This window comes from Coregonus lavaretus (genome assembly GCF_964263955.1).
Source record: "Coregonus lavaretus genome assembly, chromosome: 6".
In the NCBI taxonomy this organism is placed as follows: Eukaryota; Metazoa; Chordata; class Actinopteri; order Salmoniformes; family Salmonidae; genus Coregonus; species Coregonus lavaretus.
Genome location: NC_139993.1, coordinates 57623269 through 57646048, shown reverse-complemented (window position 1 = coordinate 57646048; position 22780 = coordinate 57623269). Strand labels below are relative to the sequence as shown.

Below are 22780 nucleotides of genomic sequence, written 5' to 3'. Positions count from 1 at the left end.
GGGCACACAGCATGCCACGCAGGGAGAGAGTGATGAAAGAGCTGGGGCCCCCTGACAACACACAGCAGTTACACATAATAGGTTATTATTAGCAGCTACTAGCTGCAGTAGTAGTTATGAATCATGGCATGAGGGATCAAATCAACTAATTAATTAATCATAGTCCTCAATCAATAATTTAACTGTATCCTAGAATTGGATGAATTTGGTGTATTACTGCTTGGCTGGAACAAGAGCCTGCACCCAAACTGGCCCATCCTGCCGTTTGCCGACCCATGGCATGAACATGTTAGGGTAAATAAGTTAAAGCCCCCTGGGCTCATTCTAAAGGTCGGCCAGAGGTCAAAGTAAGAGGCCACCAGGGCAGGCCAGGACCATTTACATTGACAGCACTTGTCTCATTTACATTTTAGTAATTTAGCAGATGCTCTTATCCAGAGCGACTTACAGTTAGTGAGTGCATACATTTTCATACTGGCCCCCCGTGGGAAACGAACCCACAACCCTGGCGTTGCAAGCGCCATGCTCTACCAACTGAGCTACAGGGGAATACTGTAGGCATGCTACATGTCCCAATGTGAATACTGGACCCTGTCTGTGCTCCCCACAGATGTAGGAAGGAGAACATACAGTGCATTCAGAAAGTATTCACACCCCTTTACTTTTTCCACATTTTGTTGTGTTACAGGTTGAATTAAAAATGTATTAAATTGAGATTTTTGTCAGTGGCCTACACGAAATACCCCATAATGTCAAAGTGGAAGTATGTTTTTCTAAATGTTTACAAATTAATATAAAATGAAAAGCTGAAATGTCTTGAGTCAATAAGTATTCAACCACTTTGGTATGGCAGTAAGTAAAGATTTGGTTAACAAGTCACATAAGTTGCATCAACACACTGTGTGCAATAATAGTGCTTAACATGATTTTTGAATGACTACCTCATCTCTGTACCCACCACACACAGTTATCTGTAAGGTCCCTCAGTCGAGCAGTGAACTTCAAACAGATTCAACCACAAAGACCAGGGAGGTTTCCAATGCCTCCCAAAGAAGGGCACCTATTGGTAGATGGGTAAAAATAAAAAAGCAGACATTGAACATCCCTTTGAGCGTGGTGAAGTTATTAATTACAATTTGGATGGTGTATCAATACACCCAGTCACTACAAAAGACACAGGCGTCCTTCCTAACTCAGTTGCCGGAGAGGAAGGAAACCGCTCAAGGATTTCATCATGAGGCCAATGGTGACTTTAAAACAGTTATAGTTTAATGGCTGTGATAGGATAACACCGAGGATGGATTTACAACGATTTAGTTACCCCACAACACTAACCTACATGACGGAGTGAAAAGGAAGCAAGCCTGTACAGAATACAAATATTCCAAAACATGCATCCTTTTTGCAACAAGGTACTAAAATAATCCTGCAAATAATGTGGCAAAGCAATTCGTTTTTGTCCTGAATACAAAGAGTTGTAATGTGTTATGTTCAGGGCAAATCCAATAAAAGAGTCCCACTCTCCATATTTTTAAGCATAGTGGTGGCTGCATCATGTTATGGGTATGCTTGTAATCGTTAAGGACAGGGGAGTTTTAGGATAAAAAAAATAAACTTAATGGTGCTAAGCACAGGCAAAAACATGGTTCAGTTTGCTGTCCACCAGACACTGGGAGATGAATTCACCTTTCAGCAGGACAATAACCTAAATCACAAGAGCAAATCTACACTGGAGTTGCTTAACAAGAAGACAGTGAATGTTCCTAAGTGGCCGAGTTACAGTTTTGACTTAAATCTGCTTGAATATCTATGACAAGACCTGAAAATGGTTGTCTAGCAATGATCAACAACCAATTTGACAGAGCTTGAAGAATTTTGAAAATAATAAATGGGAAGATGTTACACAATCCAGGTTGTGGAAAGCTCTTAGAGACTTACCCAGAAAGACAAAGCCTTAATCGCTGCCAAAGGTGATTCTAACATGCATTGACACAGGGGGTTGAATACTTATGTAATCAAGATATATCAGTGCTTAATTGTTCCTGTTTTTTGTATTTTTTAAAATACAAATGTTTGAATTTCTCTTCCACTTTGACAGAATATATTGTGTAGATAGTTGACAAAAATTAACAACAAAATGTGGAAAAAGTCAAGGGGTGTGAATACTTTCTGAAGGCACTGTATAGGGAGTAGGGAATCATGTAGCCAGCTTTAAGCTAATAAAACAGCTCAGAATCAGATATGAAATGTGTTTGCTCAGAAACTCACTCTTACTAACGACATATTGCAGCCAAGGGTCTCTGTACTCTTTACACATGAGCAAATAGCCCAGTGTATCTGCTGTGCTATGAACTGGAGTTACCTGCGTCTAACGGCAGGGTTTAGTCATTACAGGAAACAAATGCTAAAACTTCGCTCTGACAAAGGAGAAGCTAGCTACCTCTCCACAATGTGTCAGCTAGTAACTCTGTTGAAGGGAAGTTGCTGTCCAATACTATTTTCTCATTATCTTCTGGTGTTTCATTTGAAACTTTTAATCAAACTAAAAAGGCCAAAGTTGCTAGAGACCCCCCACTCTCTCCATCTACCACCCAATAGCATATACAGTAGAGTAGGACTAATATCATTTAGAGTCACTGAACCACATTGAAACATGCTGTCGAGACAGTTTGACCAAAAGCTCAACGTAGTCAGATTATTGAGAGCATTAAGATAATCTTGGCTAAGTAGGAAGAACAAAGGATGGTCACAAAGAGAAACGCTGATCGCAGCCCTGTCAGATTACAGAACTAGAATGGAGTTCAATACAGCAACAGAAGGCTACATGAATTTAGGCCCACCTTCGTAATCATCATTAGTGGATGTACAGTAATGGTAAAGTGGTTTTCGAACAAACAGCCAAGAACAAACCACTGACTAAGAGCTCCCATTAAAATAGATTTTACGAGCGGACACACTGTATACCAAAGAGTGCTTGAAAAAGGTGCAGGGAAGTCAGTACCTTTCCTCCTGTTCTTTTCAGTAGAAGTCACTAGATGTTCAGAGAGAGATCGGAAAGACTAGACTACATTAAATCAGAATAGAATGATGAAACAATAATAACCAAGATGATGAGTTCATACATTTTCAAACTTAGCACATTTCACCCCCCCCCCCCCAATGCAAACTACAGCAAAACCCATAGCAATGATGACATCAATCCACCAGTACATTCAGTACACCTCATCTAGACCCGGCAAGAGCCCCAGGGAGAGTAATGCCGGGCTGATTCAGCAGGATGTTAAATCAAACCCAGAGACATCAACTGGATGCTGTATTATCAATCACGGTGAGGTGTGGCTGCTATGAGGTGAGATCTGAGATTGATTGGGATGAATGATCCATCAAAACTGATGGCCTTCCATTGTTGGCTTTCTGCTGGTCAGCTAAAGCAGAGTAGTGCAGATGGGAGTAGGGTGGGTGTGGAGGGGGATTTGGGAGGTAAAGAGGGAAGGAAGGGGAGGGGGGTGCTGTTGTGCTGAAGGGGTGTATTTGCTGTTCACTCACTGCATGATTTGTTTGTTCTTGGAGGGTGGGGTCTGAGGGGGCTCCCAATGGGATTTCAGGGGGCACAGTAGCTCAAGCATAACAGGGCTTAATGATCAACTAATCTCCCCTCCCCTTGCTGGACGGGGGTATATAACACAGACCTGCCTGCTGCTCTGACATCTTTCCAGCAGAGAGAGACAGAGAGGGGGAGGGAGAGAGAGGTAGAGGGAGAGACTGAGTGAGAAGTCCAGACAGAGTAGGTCAGAACAGAGGAAGAAGAGAGTGAAAGCAATAGAGAGAGACCACTTCTTGTTGTCTTCTTGCACACAGAGATATTTAACAATGAAGCTCATCTGCCTCTTGTTCCTGGTCCTGGTGGTTCTGTCTGTAGCCCAGGCAGCTCCTCAGGACTCCTCCAGGGTCTATCCCACCGTACACTCTCAACTCCAGCCCCAGACGCAGCCTCCAGCCGAGGCCAAGTCCCGTTTCGCTATGCTGGACGATGTCCGTCTCCTGGCCAACGGTTTGCTCCAGCTGGGTCAGAGCCTCAGGGAGTTTGTCCACAAGACAAAGGCCCAGATTAACGAAATCTTCCAGAAGCTGACCAACTTCGACCGCTCCTTCTATCAGCTCTCCGTGGTCACCTCAGAGATCAAGGAGGAAGAGGAGGAGCTAAAGAAGACCACCACGTTCCTGAAGGCCAACAACGAGGAGATCCGGAACTTGTCACTGGAGATCAACACCAAGATCAATAGTATTCTGCAGGAGAGGAGCCTGCTGCAGAGTCAAGTAGGGGGGTTGGAGGAGAAGCTGAAGGGACTGTCGGAGAGCATGATGCCGAAAGAGCAGCTCAGTGAGATCAAGTCACTCAAGGTACGCTGCTGTCAGTCACTCATACTAATCAATAATAAGATGTATAATTTATTTTGTTTCAATGTGAAATGTCTTTGTTTTAGAATAAGATGTGTTTATGCCGCATGTATTCAACATATTTCAGCACGTTTAAAGTTCCTTCCTACTAAATGTTGCATCCAACTTTCAATTGCTGAATTCATTGAGAAGTTTAAGTTATTAGCCTAATGAAAACATACCGTTTTAATGACTAATAATGCTTTCAACTTCAAGTTATTGGAAAATGTCCTTTAATGTGAGAATTAACAAGACAGTGTCAACTGGTCTGTTTCAGGACGTGATTGAGGCTCAGGAGACGACCATCACTGACCTGCTGAAAGCCGTGAGGGAGCAGCACCATCAGCTCAACCACCAGAAAACTAAGATCAAGACTCTGGAGGAAAAGGTACACATCTCTGCTGCTTAGAGCTTCTCCACTTCTATACAGTAGACCAAAGGTAATGGCCATTTACTGAAAACTAGAGTTAGATTTTATCCCTGTCCAATCAGTGTATAGAAAGGACACAAAAAAATATTTAACAAGACAACACCATAACGATTTGTTTGCTTGCTATTCCAGATCAGCATCAATCATTTCCAAGACACGACTGACAAAGCAATGGGTTCCGACTCAGAGAACCCAGACATGTTTGAGTACCTGACAGGCAACTCCACTGGTGAGGACACAGACCTACCCGTGGACTGCAGTGATCTTTTTAACAGAGGAGAGAGGAACAGCGGGGTGTACCCCATCAAGCCAAATCAGTCGGAGCCTTTCAATGTGTACTGTGAACTGACCTCCGGTAAGACAACACTTTATTTAAAGTCATTAGCCTACATTGTCTTTAAAAAGGTAACTGACTGAACAGCCAAACAATTCAGAGATTCCATGTGTCAAGCTATTTCCCTGTGCTACATCGGCTAAATCCCTTCAATGGACAGTCTAAATAAAGACCGGACTAAACAATCTCCTCTATAGGAAGAATGGTCATACAGGCTATCAGAAGGATATAAGTGCCATCATCTTTCCCTAATCAGTCTAGAGAAAGGAACTGGACTTTGTTGTTGTTGTTGTGATCCTCTGCCTCTCCATGTATTGACCACATCTCCCGTCTACAGGAAGAGGTTCAACAGTCATCCAGCGCAGGGAGGAGGGGTCCGTGGATTTTCACCAGACATGGGAGAAGTACGAGAACGGATTTGGGGATCTGGAAAGTGAGTTTGGTCTATTTCTTTCTATCAGTGATGTAGAGACCATTAATACAGCTCAATACATTACAAGAAAAATATAAGTTATGCCTTTATGACTCAATTCAACTCAGTTCAGAGTTAAACGTCCTGTTATAAGAGAAAGAGAGAGAAAAAGAGACGCCTATACCTGATTATCCCCGTTTCCTTAATAATCCTTTATAGTTTCCGGTCTACAAAGAGCCAATACAACCACTCCCTCCACCGCTCTTAAGTACTTCCTGAAGGAACGGCTGACAGAAAACAGTCATTGTAGATTATCAGGTCCCGTTGACAGATTGACTTCCTCTATTGTCTGACTAGACAAAGCACCTGCAGCACTTCCCTTCCACCAGCCAGGCTTGGACCCCAGCCCATAGACCTACACTACTACTGCATTCCAACAGAGCCACAGGTCCTTTAGCCTATGAATTGTTCCATGTCAGTTTCTGTCGCTGCTACTAGCTAATGATGTCATCACACCCATGACTACAGCCAGAGGCTAGGGGAAAAGAGTATCGAGTGTCGGAACTTGTTTTCACACTATTTACCACGAGTCAGGCAGTGGAGGCTGCTGAGGGGAGGACGGCTCATAATAATGTCTGGAACGGAGCGAATGGAATGGCATCAAACAAATGGAAACCATGTTTGATGTATTTCAAATCAAATCTTATTGGTCACATACACACGTTTAGCAGATGTTATTGCGGGTGTAGCGAAATGCTTGTGTTTCTAGCTCCAACAGTGCAGTAATATCTAACAATTCACAACACACACAGAACTCTAATTTGATCCCATTCCACTTATCGGGCTCCAGACATTACCAAGAGATCGTCCTCCACAGTTAAGGTGCCACCAACCTCCTGTGGAGTCATGGGCCGTGGCATACAGAAACAGCTGAAGCCAATGAAAACAAAGTACAGCATCAGAAAGTCAGAACTTTATTGTCCATTAAAGCTTTAGATCGATTGCCAGTTGATGACAGAATGTTGGTGTCTGTTATCTGTATGTTTCCAAAGAACAGCCTCAGTGCTTGTTGACTGTCTGTTATAGCCCTGTGAACATTCCACAACGGTGTGTGTGTGTTCCTGTGAGTTGTAGAGGAGAGTTCGGAGTGTCTAACATTGTGTGTGTTATCTGTGTTATTGTAGGAGAGTTCTGGCTGGGCCTGATAAAGATCCACAGCCTGGCTGGTCAGGGTGACTCTATCCTGCGTATTGAGCTAGAGGACTGGAAGGAGGAGAGGAGGTCAGTAGAGTACCAGTTCACCCTGGAGGGCCCCCAGACCCACTACACCCTCCACCTCACCCACCTGTCAGGTGACCTGCCTGACGCCATGGGCAACCACACCAGCATGATGTTCTCCACCATGGACCGAGACAACTACAACCACCAGGACTCAAACTGTGCCAAAAACTACACAGGTGGGTCTACTGACTACTACACTCCAGGCACAGGTATATACCACACACCTGATGCAACTCCAGGTACTGACTACACACTTGATACAGGTACACTGTACTGTCTGGTACCATACAGCTGTTAAATACATTTCCAAGCAGACAGCACAGAGATGGGTGACTATGGGTTCTACACTTGTTATAGAATTTAACCCACTCTTTTCCCCATTCCTTGCAGGTGGCTGGTGGTTCAACGCCTGTGGTGACACCAACCTGAACGGCAGGTACATGTGGCTGAGGTCAAAGGGTCGTTCCATGAGGAGGAAAGGGATCCAATGGAAACCTCTGGGCACCTCCTACTCCCTCAAGACCACCAAGATCTCCATACGACCCGCCTGAACCCGTCCCCCTCGCCTCAAGTTTCCACTAACCCTTCTATTCCTTCCATTACAACTCGTTGGCATGGTGACAGATATGCCCCCCTCGCCCAGAACATTAAAATTGACCACCCCACCCTCCCAGTTACACATTGTTGTCATGGTAACAACAGATAGTGCAGCTGGGTTGTTGGCAGCAGAAAAAACTACCAATTCGTATCTATGTCAGAGAATAGAAGACGATTCATCAGTGATGCAACAACCGCAGTCAGCCGGTCAGTGACCTCACAAATTTGTTCAAGAAACGCCAATAAAGTTGGGTAACACCTGGGAGGGGTGGTCTGGGTTCCTAACCGACACGTTTTTGTTTGGTCAGGATGGAATGTCAGATGATTCAACACTTTCTGGTCTGGGCCATATCACAATAACAGCACTGAAAAGTTATTTTCAACTGACGGATGAAAAAAAAAGATTACAAAGCAATATATAACCGACACACCACTCTGCTTTGGTATAATGAATTAAGTGCATGTGACAACGGCATAATCCTAACAGCCCTACTATCTAAGCATGTATCGCTCTGTGTTGTATTGCTGAATGTACTAAATATCCACAAGTAATTAGACCAAGATCAACATGATGCATAGGTCTTCCAAAGTAGGATATGAGTGTTTTCACGGTCTTTTGAACTTTATACTGTATTTAAAACAATTTTCATAATGCTGTATTAAATGTGCTGCAAGCTTAGTTATTTCCATTGATCATATCATTGGGTCATATTGACTCCTCGTCTCCTGTCTACTCAGTCTCCTTTCTACTGCATTTAAACGGCTGTTACATATTTTATGTTTCTTACTACTAATACTTTATAATACCATATTTATAAAGACAAATAAAATCAACATACTCAAAACACAAATACTCCAAGTCTGTCCTTTGTATTCTGTTCAAAGGAAGAAAACAAACTGGGCTGTTGATCTTAATGATATCTTTGCAGGTTAACTAATACTGTACAATGGAACTCTGACTTATGACTTGTGGTTGATCATGCAGACCTCACACCCCTCTCTGGCCTTTAAACTAGAGATGGGAAGAAAAATAATAATAATAGATACAGTTACATATCGGAATATTTTTTACGAAATCTTATCGTTTTCACAACATCGCAATATTATTTTTTGCTAGTTGGCTCTACCTGCACCAAAACTCCAGTATTTTTCCTTCATGGCTTGTTCTCCATCTTACTTTTAAATAGGGAGCCCATTTTTCCCCCAGCACTTTAATTTCCATGACTGATCAAAACTTGTTTTCTCATGGCTCTCTCATCTCTCTGCAGCCTACATAAGGTGAACCGCAATTAAACCACAGTATCGAATCGCTATACATATAGGATCGTGATAATCGCAATACATATCGCATCGGCACCTAAGTATCGTGATAATATCCTATCATGAGGTCCATGGCAATTCCCAGCCCAACTATAAACTCAACAGCAGTCTGATCGGCCCACAATGACTGTTGACAACACTCCTGAAACAGTCATCATTTGCATTAACGGTCTTACGCAACTGAGGGCCCAACATACAGGGACCACACTGTGCATTGGCTACTGTACCCAGATCTACTGCTTATCCAATCAACAAGCATGTAAATGTACATTTGAAAATAAACTCCAGAGCTCACAGCGTTTGTACTCCATCATTAACCAGATAGTTGCAGAGTCACTACTAAAGCAGAGTCACTACTAAAGCAGAGTCACTACTATAGCAGAGTCACTACTAAAGCAGAGTCACTACTAAAGCAGAGTCACTACTAAAGCAGAGTCACTACTAAAGCAGAGTCACTATTATAGCAGAGTCACTACTAAAGCAGTCAGGATCTCAGCTAGGAAGGCCGGTCATATTGGCTGGCGACAGTTGTACAGTGGGGAAAATAAGTATTTAGTCAGCCACCAATTGTGCAAGTTCTCCCACTTAAAAAGATGAGAGAGGCCTGTAATTTTCATCATAGGTACACGTCAACTATGACAGACAAAATGAGAATTTTTTTTCCAAAAAATCACATTGTACGATTTTTAAGGAATTTATTTGCAAATGATGATGGAAAATAAGTATTTGGTCAATAACAAAAGTTTCTCAATACTTTGTTATATACCCTTTATTGGCAATGACACAGGTCAAACGTTTTCTGTAAGTGTTCACAAGGTTTTCACACACTGTTGCTGGTATTTTGGCCCATTCCTCCATGCAGATCTCCTCTAGAGCAGTGATGTTTTGGGGCTGTCGCTGGGCAACACAGACTTTCAACTCCCTCCAAAGATTTTCTATGGGGTTGAGATCTGGAGACTGGCTAGGCCACTCCAGGACCTTCAAATGCTTCTTACGAAGCCACTCCTTCGTTGCCCGGGCGGTGTGTTTGGGATCATTGTCATGCTGAAAGACCCAGCCACGTTTCATCTTCAATGCCCTTGCTGATGGAAGGAGGTTTTCACTCAAAATCTCACGATACATGGCCCCATTCATTCTTTCCTTTACACGGATCAGTCGTCCTGGTCCCTTTGCAGAAAAACTGCCCCAAAGCATGATGTTTCCACCCTCATGCTTCACAGTAGGTATGGTGTTCTTTGGATGCAACTCAGCATTCTTTGTCCTCCAAACACGACAAGTTGAGTTTTTACCAAAAAGTTATATTTTGGTTTCATCTGACCATATGACATTCTCCCAATCCTCTTCTGGATCATCCAAATGCACTCTAGCAAACTTCAGATGGGCCTGGACATGTACTGGCTTAAGCAGGGGGCCACGTCTTGCACTGCAGGATTTGAGTCCCTGGCGGCGTAGTGTGTTACTGATGGTAGGCTTTGTTACTTTGGTCCCAGCTCTCTGCAGGTCATTCACTAGGTCCCCCCGTGTGGTTCTGGGATTTTTGCTCACCGTTCTTGTGATCATTTTGACCCCACGGGGTGAGATCTTGGGTGGAGCCCCAGATCGAGGGAGATTATCAGTGGTCTTGTATGTCTTCCATTTCCTAATAATTGCTCCCACAGTTGATTTCTTCAAACCAAGCTGCTTACCTATTGCAGATTCAGTCTTTCCAGCCTGGTGCAGGTCTACAATTTTGTTTCTGGTGTCCTTTGACAGCTCTTTGGTCTTGGCCATAGTGGAGTTTGGAGTGCGACTGTTTGAGGTTGTGGACAGGTGTCTTTTATACTGATAACAAGTTCAAACAGGTGCCATTAATACAGGTAACGAGTGGAGGACAGAGGAGCCTCTTAAAGAAGAAGTTACAGGTCTGTGAGAGCCAGAAATCTTGCTTGTTTGTAGGTGACCAAATACTTATTTTCCACCATAATTTGCAAATAAATTCATTAAAAATCCTACAATGTGATTTTCTGGATTTTTTTCTCTCAATTTGTCTGTCATAGTTGACGTGTACCTATGATGAAAATTACAGGCCTCTCATCTTTTTAAGTGGGAGAACTTGCACAATTGGTGGCTGACTAAATACTTTTTTTCCCAACTGTATTTATTGGCTTTTCATTTTATTTTTAAATCGGCTAAAAGCCGGCTAAAGGAAACCCTGGCCCAATGTCAGGTGAAGAGCATGTCAACAGCCTCTGGTAAGGGCCCCCTCTCTCTTTCTTTCTCTCTCTCCATCCTTCCATGTCATAAAGTCGCTCTCTCGCTCTCCTCCGATAAGAGCCTTCTCTCTCCCTCTGACCTTGAATAAAATAGCAGCAGGGCTCAGGAGGTCACTCAACACAAGGTCGTGTGCAGTAGTCAGTCAGTCAGGCAGGCAGTCACACGGGACATGGGGTGATGTTACATAGTGTCAGGGAGGCCTGTATATTGTGTTGCTGTTCTTACAGTAGTGTTATCCCCATGGCTCAGAGGACAGCGAGAGTGGAAGGGAGAAAGACCCTTCGGTTCATCGGAGTTGCCCTCCAGGCTCCGCTGTTTGATCAGAACAGGCAGGTGGAAATACACCATCTCAAAAACAGGACTCTCTTTGTGTCACATTACCCTGAAGGACTAGGAATGACATCAACCTGTCAGGAAACGTCAATGCCCTGTAGGTGGTATTGGAATGGAGCTTAATATACATATCTATGCATATCATCATGTTCTCTTGCAGTGGTGTTCAGTGGGTTATGTTATTGGTAGAGTTGTGTTACCTCAGCTGTAGGTAGTGTTGTGTAATGCTAGGTAATGTAAGTGGTATTGTTTCATTACCTGTAGGTGGTGTTGGGTAATGTAAGTGGTATTGTTTCATTACCTGTAGGTGGTGTTGGGTAATGTAAGAGGTATTGTTTCATTACCTGTAGGTGGTGTTGGGTAATGTAAGAGGTATTGTTTCATTAGCTGTAGGTGGTGTTGGGTAATGTAAGAGGTATTGTTTCATTACCTGTAGGTGGTGTTGGGTAATGTAATGTAAGGTCATGTAAGTGGTATTGTTGTATTACCTGTAGGTAGTGTTGGGTACGTAGACATCCCTGGGGGGGAACTCCAATATCTCTCTGGTGGGGCGAACCCTGCTGTCTGGGTAGGGCTTGACCTGCTGGAGGTCAGGGGTCAAGCAGTAGTGGGGGTTCTCTGGGGCCGGGGATATGTCGATCTTCAGCTGGGCTGGAGGAACAAGACAGCATAGACACGACATCATCAACACACAGACCTCAACTAAAACCAGTGTCTCATGCCAGAGTCAGTCTTTCGCTAGCTCAGATTTAAGTCTGTCTGGAGGGACTACAAAGTCCCTTAAACTCCATTTATAATTCCCTTATAATAATAAATGTATATGACAATATAAATCAGAATATCTTTGCTGAAATACTGATGGTGGTGGTGTTAGTGTACCTGTGATGGGCCTCAGTCTCCTCAGCACTGAAGACGGCCTCCTCATGTCAGCCAGGAATTTATACAGGTCCTCGTCACTCAGTCGGTCTCCCTCCTGTCAAACAAACACAAATTAACACACTAAAACAAAAGTCAGTTCAGTTTGTGAGGCGAGTAGCAGAGTGTGGTGTGTGTATGGAGGTGTGTCATGACAGTGTGGCTCAGTCGGGAAGAAAATGTGGGGTGTGTGTGTGTGTAGACGTGAAGTGTCAGTATTGACCTGTTTGAAGAAATTGGTGACGGTGAGGGTAGCAGGTCTGAAGCTGGTCAGGCTACATGATTCATCTCCACTGGTGGTTCTCTCTAATGAGCGCCGTCCACCGATGCTCGAGTTCCTCCTCTCAGACCACGAACCTTTCCTCTCTGGGGGGGGGTCAACAGTTGATCAAAAGTTGAACTGAGTAGACAGTAGTCCCAGCATTGGCCTGCCTCTGTGTAGTTCAATTCAATACCACTCAGTCCAACTTTATTGTTCTCACCTGGCAGTCCCATCTCCAGCTCAGTGTCTCTCTCCAGACTGCCGGCGCTGTTCACGATGTTCATCAGGTGGATGGCTGTCCAGGCGAAGGGCATCCGGTACCGACCCAGACGCGTGCAGAACTGCTCTGACTGGCTCCGCAACTTGTCCAACTTCTCTTTGTTCTATATATAGAAAGAGAGAATCAATACAATAGAGAAATCTACCTCCATCTGTTTGGAGATCTACCCATCAACATCATCTACCACTAATGTGAGTCTATTGTTCATTTGACCATCAGGTTGCGAATTATCTTACTTTGGCTGCATCAGACTCTTTGAAGACCATGTACGGTTCTGCACACTCTCCTATGTCTCCCTGCTGCAACACCTTCTCCAGCTTGGGACAAACAACAAAGGAGAAGTTATCAGTCACTGTCCCCAAGACAGGAGAGAGGTTATCAGTCACTGTCCCCAAGACAGGAGAGAGGTTATCAGTCACTGTCCCCAAGACAGGAGAGAGGTTATCAGTCACTGTCCCCAAGACAGGAGAGAGGTTATCAGTCACTGTCCCCAAGACAGGAGAGAGGTTATCAGTCACTGTCCCCAAGACAGGAGAGAGGTTATCAGTCACTGTCCCCAAGACAGGAGAGAGGTTATCAATCACTGTCCCCAAGACAGGAGAGAGGTTATCAGTCACTGTCCCCAAGACAGGAGAGAGGTTATCAGTCACTGTCCCCAAGACAGGAGAGAGGTTATCAGTCACTGTCCCCAAGACAGGAGAGAGGTTATCAGTCACTGTCCCCAAGACAGGAGAGAGGTTATCAGTCACTAATCCCACAGACAGACAGAGGTGATGCTGATCCATGGGAGAGGAAGTCATGTGTGTGACTGTTTTCTCCATTTTGATTTTATCTCAATTTATTTGTAAAGTGTATTGACAGTTGAGACCCTGTGATGATTGACACTGACTTACCTGTATGACGAGGAAGACGTCCTGGGAGGGGTACGTGATGGAGAAAATGGCGGAGCGTGCCAGAGTAGAAATTGCTGCTGCCTGGATGTGGGGGCGCAGCATCCCTTTAGTCTGCTCTGAATTCAGGTCAAAGAAGAAGTTCTCCGATATCTGATGGCGACAGACACGTGAGCATTATACTAAAATACTGTAAAAGACAGCAGACTAATATTAACAACCATACTGTCTGCTGGTCCTGAAGTATGGTTCTGATAGTGCAACTTATTTCTCAATCTATTACCAATACCATATCTTAAAAAAAAGACAAAAATGTTATTGTTTCTTTACTGTAAATTGACTGAGAACTCACATGGAAGAGTAGGCAATTCGAGGGCAGAAATTTTGGACTTTTTTTAACAACGGTTACTGCTACCCTCTAGTGTTTGTTGGGAATGAGAAACGATTGAGTGGAGAGTCACTCATATAGATATATGGTATGATTTATAGAGTATTCACACAAGGAGAACAGGTCCAATACATACACTTTTATAGCCCAGTCATTTAGTTCACATGGACTTTTAATGGTTTTTCAGAGACTGACCCAACAACTCAGGGCCAAGTGGCATTGAGGAAAACAACAGCTTACCTTTCTCTTTTCCTTTACATCATATAAGGCCAAACAGGCGAATATGGGCTCGATTTCGATCTCAAATCTTCAAGGGGAAAAAGGATTGGGTCAGCAGAAGGCAGTTAAAAAGACAGTTAAAAGGCTTTGTAAAGGCTGTGTGTGTCCTCCACTTACTTCAAGGACAAGCACTTGACGAGTAGCCTCTGGCCAAAGTGTTCTTTAGGGACGTCAGGCACACAGTGGCGCTCTATTGGTTCCTCCTGAGGACGCACATACAAATAATAGTTATAGGAAAACCATGAACATAATAACAGTTATTGGAATGTACTGTGCAGGAGCCCTGTATCTCAGGAAAACATTTATTTTCACATTCAAAGTGTGAAATCAGTGGCACCTGCTTCATGACATTTCATCGCTTTAGAAATCCATATTAGACGTAACTATGGTGAAAGCATAACCATGGATGATGACACATTAATGTAATGAGACAGACATGCACTATGCCAAAGCAACAGCTGGCCTGACACTTCTAAAGGCACTATCTAGAGGACGGTGTGGGTCTCTCTGTGTATATACACCTCATCGAGGGCGGGGTGCAGGGCGAAGAGCTCGCGGTGGCGGTGGGACTTGCGGTGCTCCTCGTTGTGCCGGTCTATCTCCTCGTTGGGGGCCCGGTCAAGCAGGTGGGGCAGGACGGCGTCGGGGACAGAGTTCTTCAGGTCAAAGATACTACAGGCCCAGCTGCCACGCGGGGTGTCGTCAATGGACATGGACCTACGCTTCAGATCATCCTGGAAGACGACAGAAAAACACAGGTCAGGGACTAAACATACCACAAAAGATGAAGCGTAAGATGAACGCCACGTTGCTATGGGTTACCTGGTCGACTGCCCTGTTGCTATGGGTTACCAGGTCGACCGCCAAGTTGCTATGGGTTACCTGGTCAACTGCCCCGTTGCTATGGGTTACCTGGTTGACTGCCCCGTTGCTATGGGTTACCTGGTCGTCCTGGTAAGTGCTAACGTCTGGCATCTCATCGGCCTCAAACACCTGTTTGGGCAGGCCTTTCTGCCTCTCCTTCTGCCTGTCCAGGGTGTTAGGGTTAAACCCTGTACCAAGCTTATGGTATCTGTTGAAATAAGCAGAACATAATGTGAGTGTTAAGGTAAATAACTAGTTGCTAGCTGCTATGTGTTAAAAAAAAATATATATATATATATATAAAGTGTTAAATTGGGGGTGTTAAGGTTGAATGAATTGGTCTTATAAAAGGAAAAGCTCCTTAAATAACAGAGAGAGGAGCCTTACTTTCTGTTGACGATGGCCCAGTCCTCAGTGTAGGACCTGACACAGTCTCTGACGTGGGCGTCATTGTCCCTGGAACACAAAGAGACACAGCATTTCACAGTCACAGTTTCAACACCATGGGTGTATTCATTGAGGTTAAACGTTCAGATAGAAATGCAATCAATAAAGCAAACACGATGACCTATTTTACTTGACAAATATTCAATTCTGTCAGTTCATGTCTGTTTAGACAATCCATTTCTATCTAACCAGATCCCAGGCTGCAGCTCTCAGACACCATCAGCAGACAGTATCAAATCAATAGTGCTAATAAATCACTAGACTGAAGCAAATGTCCTGTCTGTATGGAGGATGGTAGCAGTAACAGCTGTAGTAATAGAATGAATAAAACTTGCTTGCAACCTCTAACCCTGACAATTTGACTGGTAAACTCATGGGTACTCATGGGCTGCCTGGTATTGTGATGCAATAATTTCCATGGTAATGTAGAATGTTCATTGAAAATTATGCTAAAATGATGTTGCTCATGCAATGGAATGTATTTTTTTAATGTCAGCTGAGTTTATTCAACAAATCATATTGCAGATTGATGGGTACACTTCCTGCTTTTACTTCCTGCTTTGCCTCTATGAGTACACTTGCAATGGCCGCCAGTCTACCCATTATACCATCATTTACTTTTCCCGACGCCCGTTCTATTCTTTCTATTTATATGGTAGCAGCATGAGCCACAGACATCTTATCTCTACTAGCCTATCAAGTGAGAGGCAATTCTATAGATGTGGTAAAGGAGTCAATGGAACACAGACGTTCCACTGACCAGATTGGCGCAGTCCGATTTTGATATATTTGGCTGTTTTTGCTTCATAACATGTAGAAGAGGTCCTTTTTCAGGTTTAGAAGAAGTGACTGCTAAATGCTAAGTCCCGTTCGTATAAGCTGGTTAGCATTGCTAGCACACTGAAATTCGTGGTGGTAGTCTTTTTTAAATTTTACCCCTTTTTCTCCCCAATATCGATCTTTTCTCATCGCTGCAACTCCCCAACGGGCTCGGGAGGCAAAGGTTGAGTAATGCGTCCTCCGAAACATGACCCGCCAAACCGCGCTTCTTAACACCCGCTCGCTTAACCCAGAAGCCAGCCGCACCAATGTGTCAGAGGAAACACAGTTCAACTGACGACCGAGGTCAGCCTGCAGGCGCCCGGCTCGCCACAAGGAGACGCTAGAGCACGATGAGCCAAGTAAAGACCCCCCAGCCAAACCCTCCCCTAACCTGGACGGCGCTGGGCCAATTGTGCGCCGCCATATGGGACTCCCGATCACGCCCGGGATCGAACCCGGGTCTGTAGTGACGCCCACTCTGGAGGCCCCAGGTGGTAGTCATTTCTAACTGTAATGCAGTTGATTGGTAACGATGACATAAATGTGTTGGTGTTGACATCCATACAAGCATTATACTCCGATTGGTACCTCAACATAGTGTGAAATACACATAAACAATAGCCTACATGTAGGCCCATTTTGCTGGGGGGCAATGAGGCGACTAGGGATATTTCCCCCACGCGTTTCCATGGCAATTCCATTGTTTTGGTCGAGTTCGATAGACCTCTTTACCGCATCTATGTGACACACGCCAAAAACAGATCAGTTATTTGCTTTATTCATTTGGTAAATCAATTTGTGTAATCAGGTTAGAGGGATATGAGGAGAAACATCCAGCTTGCTGTACTAGAGTTAGACCTGATGTACAGTGGCTTGCGAAAGTATTCACCCCCCTAGGACATTTTTCCTAATTTTCTTGCCTTACAACCTGGAATTGAAATGGATTTTTTGGGGGTTTGTATCATTTGATTTACACAACATGCCTACCACTTTGAAGATGCAACATATTTTTTATTGTGAAACAAACAAGAAATAAGACAAAAAAACAGAACTTGAGCGTGCATAACTATTCACCCCCGTAAAGTCAATACTTTGTAGAGCCACCCTTTGCAGCAATTACAGCTGAAAGTCTCTTGGGGTATGTCTCTATAAAGATTGGCACATCTAGCCACTGGGATTTTTGCCCATTCTTCAAGGCAAAACTGCTCCAGCTCCTTCAAGTTGGAGGGGTTCCGCTGGTGTACAGCTATCTTTAAGTCATACCACAGATTCTCAATTGGATTGAGGTCTGGGCTTTGACTAGGCCATTCCAAGACATTTAAATGTTTCCCCTTAAACCACTCAAGTGTTGCTTCAGCAGTATGCTTAGGGTCATTGTCCTGCTGGAAGGTGAACCTCCGTCCCAGTCTCAAATCTCTGGAAGACTGAAACAGGTTCCCCCTCAAGAATTTCCCTATATTTAGCGCCATCCATCATTCCTCCAATTCTGACCAGTTTCCCAGTCCCTGCCGATGAAAAACATCCCCACAGCATGATGCTGCCACCACCATGCTTCACTGTGGGGATGGTGTTCTCGAGTGATGAGAGGTGTTGGGTTTGCGCCAGACATAACGTTTTCTTTGATGGCCAAAAAGCTAAATTTGTCTCATCTGACCAGAGTACCTTCTTCCATATGTTTGGGGAGTCTCCCAAATGCCTTTTGGCGAACACCAAACGTGTTTGCTTATTTTTTTCTTTAAGCAATGGCTTTTTTCTGGCCACTCTTCCGTAAAGCCCAGCTCTGTGGAGTGTATGGCTTAAAGTGGTCCTATGGACAGATCCTCCAATCTCCACTGTGGAGCTTTGCAGCTCCTTCAGGTTATCTTTGGTCTCTTTGTTGCCTCTCTGATTAATGCCCTCCTTGCCTGGTCCATGAGTTTTGGTGGGCGGCCTCTCTTGGTAGGTTTGTTGTAGTGCCATATTCTTTCCATTTTTTTATAATGAATTTAAAAAGGGTGCTCCATGGGATGTTCAAAGTTTAGGATATTTTCTTATAATCCAACCCTGATCTGTACTTCTCCACAACTTTGTCCCTGACCTGTTTGGAGAGCTCCTTGGTCTTCATGGTGCCGCTTGCTTGGTGGTGCCCCTTGCTTAGTGGTGTTGCAGACTCTGGGGCCTTTCAGAACAGGTTTATATATACTGAGATCATGTGACACTTAGATTGCACACAGGTGGACTTTATTTAACTAATTATGTGACTTCTGAAGGTAATTGGTTGCACCAGATCTTATTTAGGGGCTTCATAGCAAAGGGGGTGATATATATATATATATATATATATATATATATATGCACCACTTTACCGTTATTTATTTTGTAGAATTCTTTGAAACTAGTTCTTTTTTTCATTTCACTTCACCAATTTGGACTATTTTGTGTATGTCCATCACATGAAATCCAAATAAAAAAATCAATTTAAATTACAGGTTGTAATGCAACAAAATAGGAAAAACGCCAAGGGGGATGAATACTTTTGCAAGGCACTGTAGGCCTACTTCTACAGCCTAGAGGTCTCTGACAACGTCTCTACTGATAATACAGTCTCTACTGGTTCTGTATGGGGCTTTCCCCAGCCTTCGTGATGATGGTTAGCTTATGATGGTTAGCTTAGCCAACGTTCAAGCTTTGGAGAATAAAATGGACGATTTAAGATTACGGTTATCCTACCAACGGGACATTAAAAACTGTAATATCTTATGTTTCACGGAGTCGTGGCTGAATGACAACAATGACAACATTCAGCTAGCAGGCTATACGCTACATCGGCAGGACAGAACGGCAGACTCGGGTAAGACGAGGGGTGGCGGTCTCTGTATTTTTGTAAACAACAGCTGGTGCACAAAATCAAATACTAAGGAAGTCTCAAGGTTTTGCTCGCCTGAGGTAGAGTATCTTATGATAAGCTGTAGACCACACTATTTACCAAGAGAGTTTTCATCTATACTTTTCATAGCTGTCTATTTACCACCACAAACCAATGCTGGCATTAAGATTGCACTGAATGAGTTGTACAAGGCCATTAATCAACAGGAAAACGCTCATCCAGATGCAGCGCTCCTAGTAGCAGGGGACTTTAATGCAGGGAAACTTAAATCCGTTCTACCTCATTTCTACCAGCATGTTAAATGTGCAACCAGAGGGGAAAAAACTCTAGACCACCTTTACTCCACACACAGAGACGCATACAAAGCTCTCCCTCGCCCTCCATTTGGCAAATCTGACCATAACTCTATCCTCCTGATTCCTGCTTATAAGCAAAAACTGAAGCAGGAAGCACCAGTGATTCGGCTAATAAAAAAGTGGTCAGATGACGCAGATGCTAAGCTACAGGACTGTTTTGCTAGCACAGACTGGAACATGTTCCGGGATTCTTCAGACAGCATTGAGGAGTACACCACATCAGTCACTGGCTTCATCAATAAGTGCATCGATGATGTCGTCCCCACAGTGACCGTACGTACATACCCCAACCAGAAGCCATGGATTACAGGAAACATCCGCACTGAGCTAAAGGGTAGAGCTGCCGCTTTCAAGGAACGGGACTCTAACCCGGACGCTTATAAGAAATCCCGCTATGACCTCCGACGAACCATCAAACAGGCAAAGAGTCAATACAGGTCTAAGATTGAATCATACTACACTGGCTCTGACGCTCGTCGGATGTGGCAGGGCTTGAAAACTATTACAGACTACAAAGGGAAGCACAGCCGCAAGCTGCCCAGTGACACAAGCCTACCAGACGAGCTAAACCACTTCTATGCTCGCTTCGAGGCAAGCAACACTGAAGCATGCATGAGAGCACCAGCTGTTCCGGACGACTATGTGATCACGCTCTCCGTAGCCGATGTGAGTAAGACTTTTAAGCAGGTCAACATTCACAAGGCCGCAGGGCCAGACGGATTACCAGGACGTGTACTCCGAGCATGTGCTGACCAACTGGCAAGTGTCTTCACTGACATTTTCAACATGTCCCTGACTGAGTCTGTAATACCAACATGTTTCAAGCAGACCACCATAGTCCCCGTGCCCAAGAACGCTAAGATAACCTGCCTAAATGACTACCGACCCGTGGCACTGACGTCTGTAGCCATGAAGTGCTTTGAAAGACTGGTCATGGCTCACATCAACAGCATAATCCCAGAAACCCTAGACCCACTCCAATTTGCATACCGCCCCAACAGATCCACAGATGATGCAATCTCTATCGCACTCCACACTGCCCTTTCCCACCTGGACAAGAGGAACACCTACGTGAGAATGCTATTCATTGACTACAGCTCAGCATTCAACACCATAGTGCCCTCAAAGCTCATCACTAAGCTAAGGATCCTGGGAATAAACACCTCCCTCTGCAACTGGATCCTGGACTTCCTGACGGGCCGCCCCCAGGTGGTAAGGGTAGGTAACAACACATCTGCCACACTGATCCTCAACACGGGGGCCCCTCAGGGGTGCGTGCTCAGTCCCCTCCTGTACTCTCTGTTCACCCATGACTGCATGGCCAGGCACGACTCCAACACCATCATTAAGTTTGCCGACGACACAACAGTGGTAGGCCTGATCACCGACAACGATGAGACAGCCTATAGGGAGGAGGTCAGAGATCTGGCCGTGTGGTGCCAGGACAACAACCTCTCCCTCAACGTGACCAAGACAAAGGAGATGATTGTGGACTACAGGAAAAAAAAGAGGACTGAGCACGCCCCCATTCTCATCGACGGGGCTGTAGTGGAACAGGTTGAGAGCTTCAAGTTCCTTGGTGTCCACATCACCAACGAACTATCATGGTCCAAACACACCAAGACAGTCGTGAAGAGGGCACGACAAAGCCTATTCCCCCTCAGGAGACTAAAAAGATTTGGCATGGGTCCTCAGATCCTCAAAAAATTCTACAGCTGCACCATCGAGAGCATCCTGACTGGTTGCATCACCGCCTGGTATGGCAACTGCTTGGCCTCTGACCGCAAGGCACTACAGAGGGTAGTGCGTACGGCCCAGTACATCACTGGGGCAAAGCTCCCTGCCATCCAGGACCTCTATACCAGGCGGTGTCAGAGGAAGGCCCTCAAAATTGTCAAAGACTCCAGTCACCCTAGTCATAGACTGTTCTCTCTGCTACCGCACGGCAAGCGGTACCGGAGTGCCAAGTCTAGGTCCAAAAGACTTCTCAACAGCTTCTACCCCCAAGCCATAAGACTCCTGAACAGCTAATCATGGCTACCCGGACTATTTGCACTGCCCCCCCACCCCATCCTTTTTACGCTGCTGCTACTCTGTTAAGTATTTATGCATAGTCACTTTAACTCTACCCACATGTACATATTACCTCAACTACCTCAACTAGCCGGTGCCCCCGCACATTGACTATGCAACGGTACCCCCCTGTATATATAGCCTCCCTACTGTCACTTTATTCTATTGTATATATAGCCTCCCTACTGTCACTTTATTTTTTACTTCTGCTCTTTTTTTCTCAACACTTTTTTGTTGTTGTTTTATTCTTACTTTTTTGTTTAAAATAAATGCACTGTTGGTTAAGGGCTGTAAGTAAGCATTTCACTGTAATGTCTGCACCTGTTGTATTCGGCGCATGTGACCAATAAAATTTGATTTGATTTGATTTGGTATATCCCCATCAAGCTCCAGCAGGTTGACAGATGTGGAGGGGTACAGTGGGTTTTTCCACAGTTTGGTTAGGGTTTTGATTTAAGGGGTTATGAGCATTTGCAGTACACTGTACTTTTTGTTTCCCTTTCGCTTTCTACTGAAAATAAATTTGTGACAACTGTATGTAAAAAGGGCTTTATAAATACATTTTATTGATTGATTTGATTGATGTTCCTCAGTACCAACTCTAACCCAGCCAGTCGAGCCGTCCCCAGCAGCACCTACCCTTCCTCAGGCACCACCTGTCCCACGGTACGACACTCTCTGGGGGTGTAGACCACCTCGATGTCATCCGGGGGGAAATCGATGAGGTCCCTCAGGGGGCCCGACTCGATGATGGGGGGATGGGTGATGAGGTACTCCTCAAAGTCTACCGGCTCCACTGCCTCTGTGAGAGGAACCTGGAAACAGAGAGGAAAGGCTGTGTGAGTGAGTGCCAAATCAGATAATTTCTTAATAGGCCTACCTATTAAAAACTGGGTTAGCTGCCAAAAAGAATTGTCCCCAAGAAGTCCAGCTGGATTACT

General features: G+C 44.5%; 2 protein-coding genes across 2 annotated transcripts in view; one reads left to right on the top strand and one right to left on the bottom strand.

Annotated features, from left to right (window-relative positions):
- The window catches only part of dock7 (dedicator of cytokinesis 7), a gene marked incomplete at its 5' end in the record, with an annotated part of 115732 nt that overhangs the window by 39831 nt on the left and 53121 nt on the right, over window positions 1-22780 (bottom strand). The window contains 12 exons of the mRNA XM_084163904.1: window positions 11886-12048; window positions 12277-12370; window positions 12536-12678; window positions 12795-12957; window positions 13091-13171; window positions 13748-13897; window positions 14373-14439; window positions 14529-14614; window positions 14933-15145; window positions 15354-15483; window positions 15663-15731; window positions 22479-22654. Of these exons, the coding sequence (XP_084020030.1) occupies window positions 11886-12048; window positions 12277-12370; window positions 12536-12678; window positions 12795-12957; window positions 13091-13171; window positions 13748-13897; window positions 14373-14439; window positions 14529-14614; window positions 14933-15145; window positions 15354-15483; window positions 15663-15731; window positions 22479-22654 (1535 nt within the window). The remainder of the gene's footprint in view (window positions 1-11885; window positions 12049-12276; window positions 12371-12535; window positions 12679-12794; window positions 12958-13090; window positions 13172-13747; window positions 13898-14372; window positions 14440-14528; window positions 14615-14932; window positions 15146-15353; window positions 15484-15662; window positions 15732-22478; window positions 22655-22780) is intronic.
- On the top strand, window positions 3734-8170 carry LOC311131363 (angiopoietin-related protein 3-like). The gene is made up of 6 exons (XM_084164323.1): window positions 3734-4401; window positions 4715-4825; window positions 5000-5222; window positions 5539-5634; window positions 6798-7070; window positions 7285-8170. Exons 1-6 carry the CDS (start codon window positions 3871-3873, stop codon window positions 7443-7445), a joined length of 1395 nt encoding a protein of 464 aa, XP_084020449.1. The 5' UTR covers window positions 3734-3870; the 3' UTR covers window positions 7446-8170.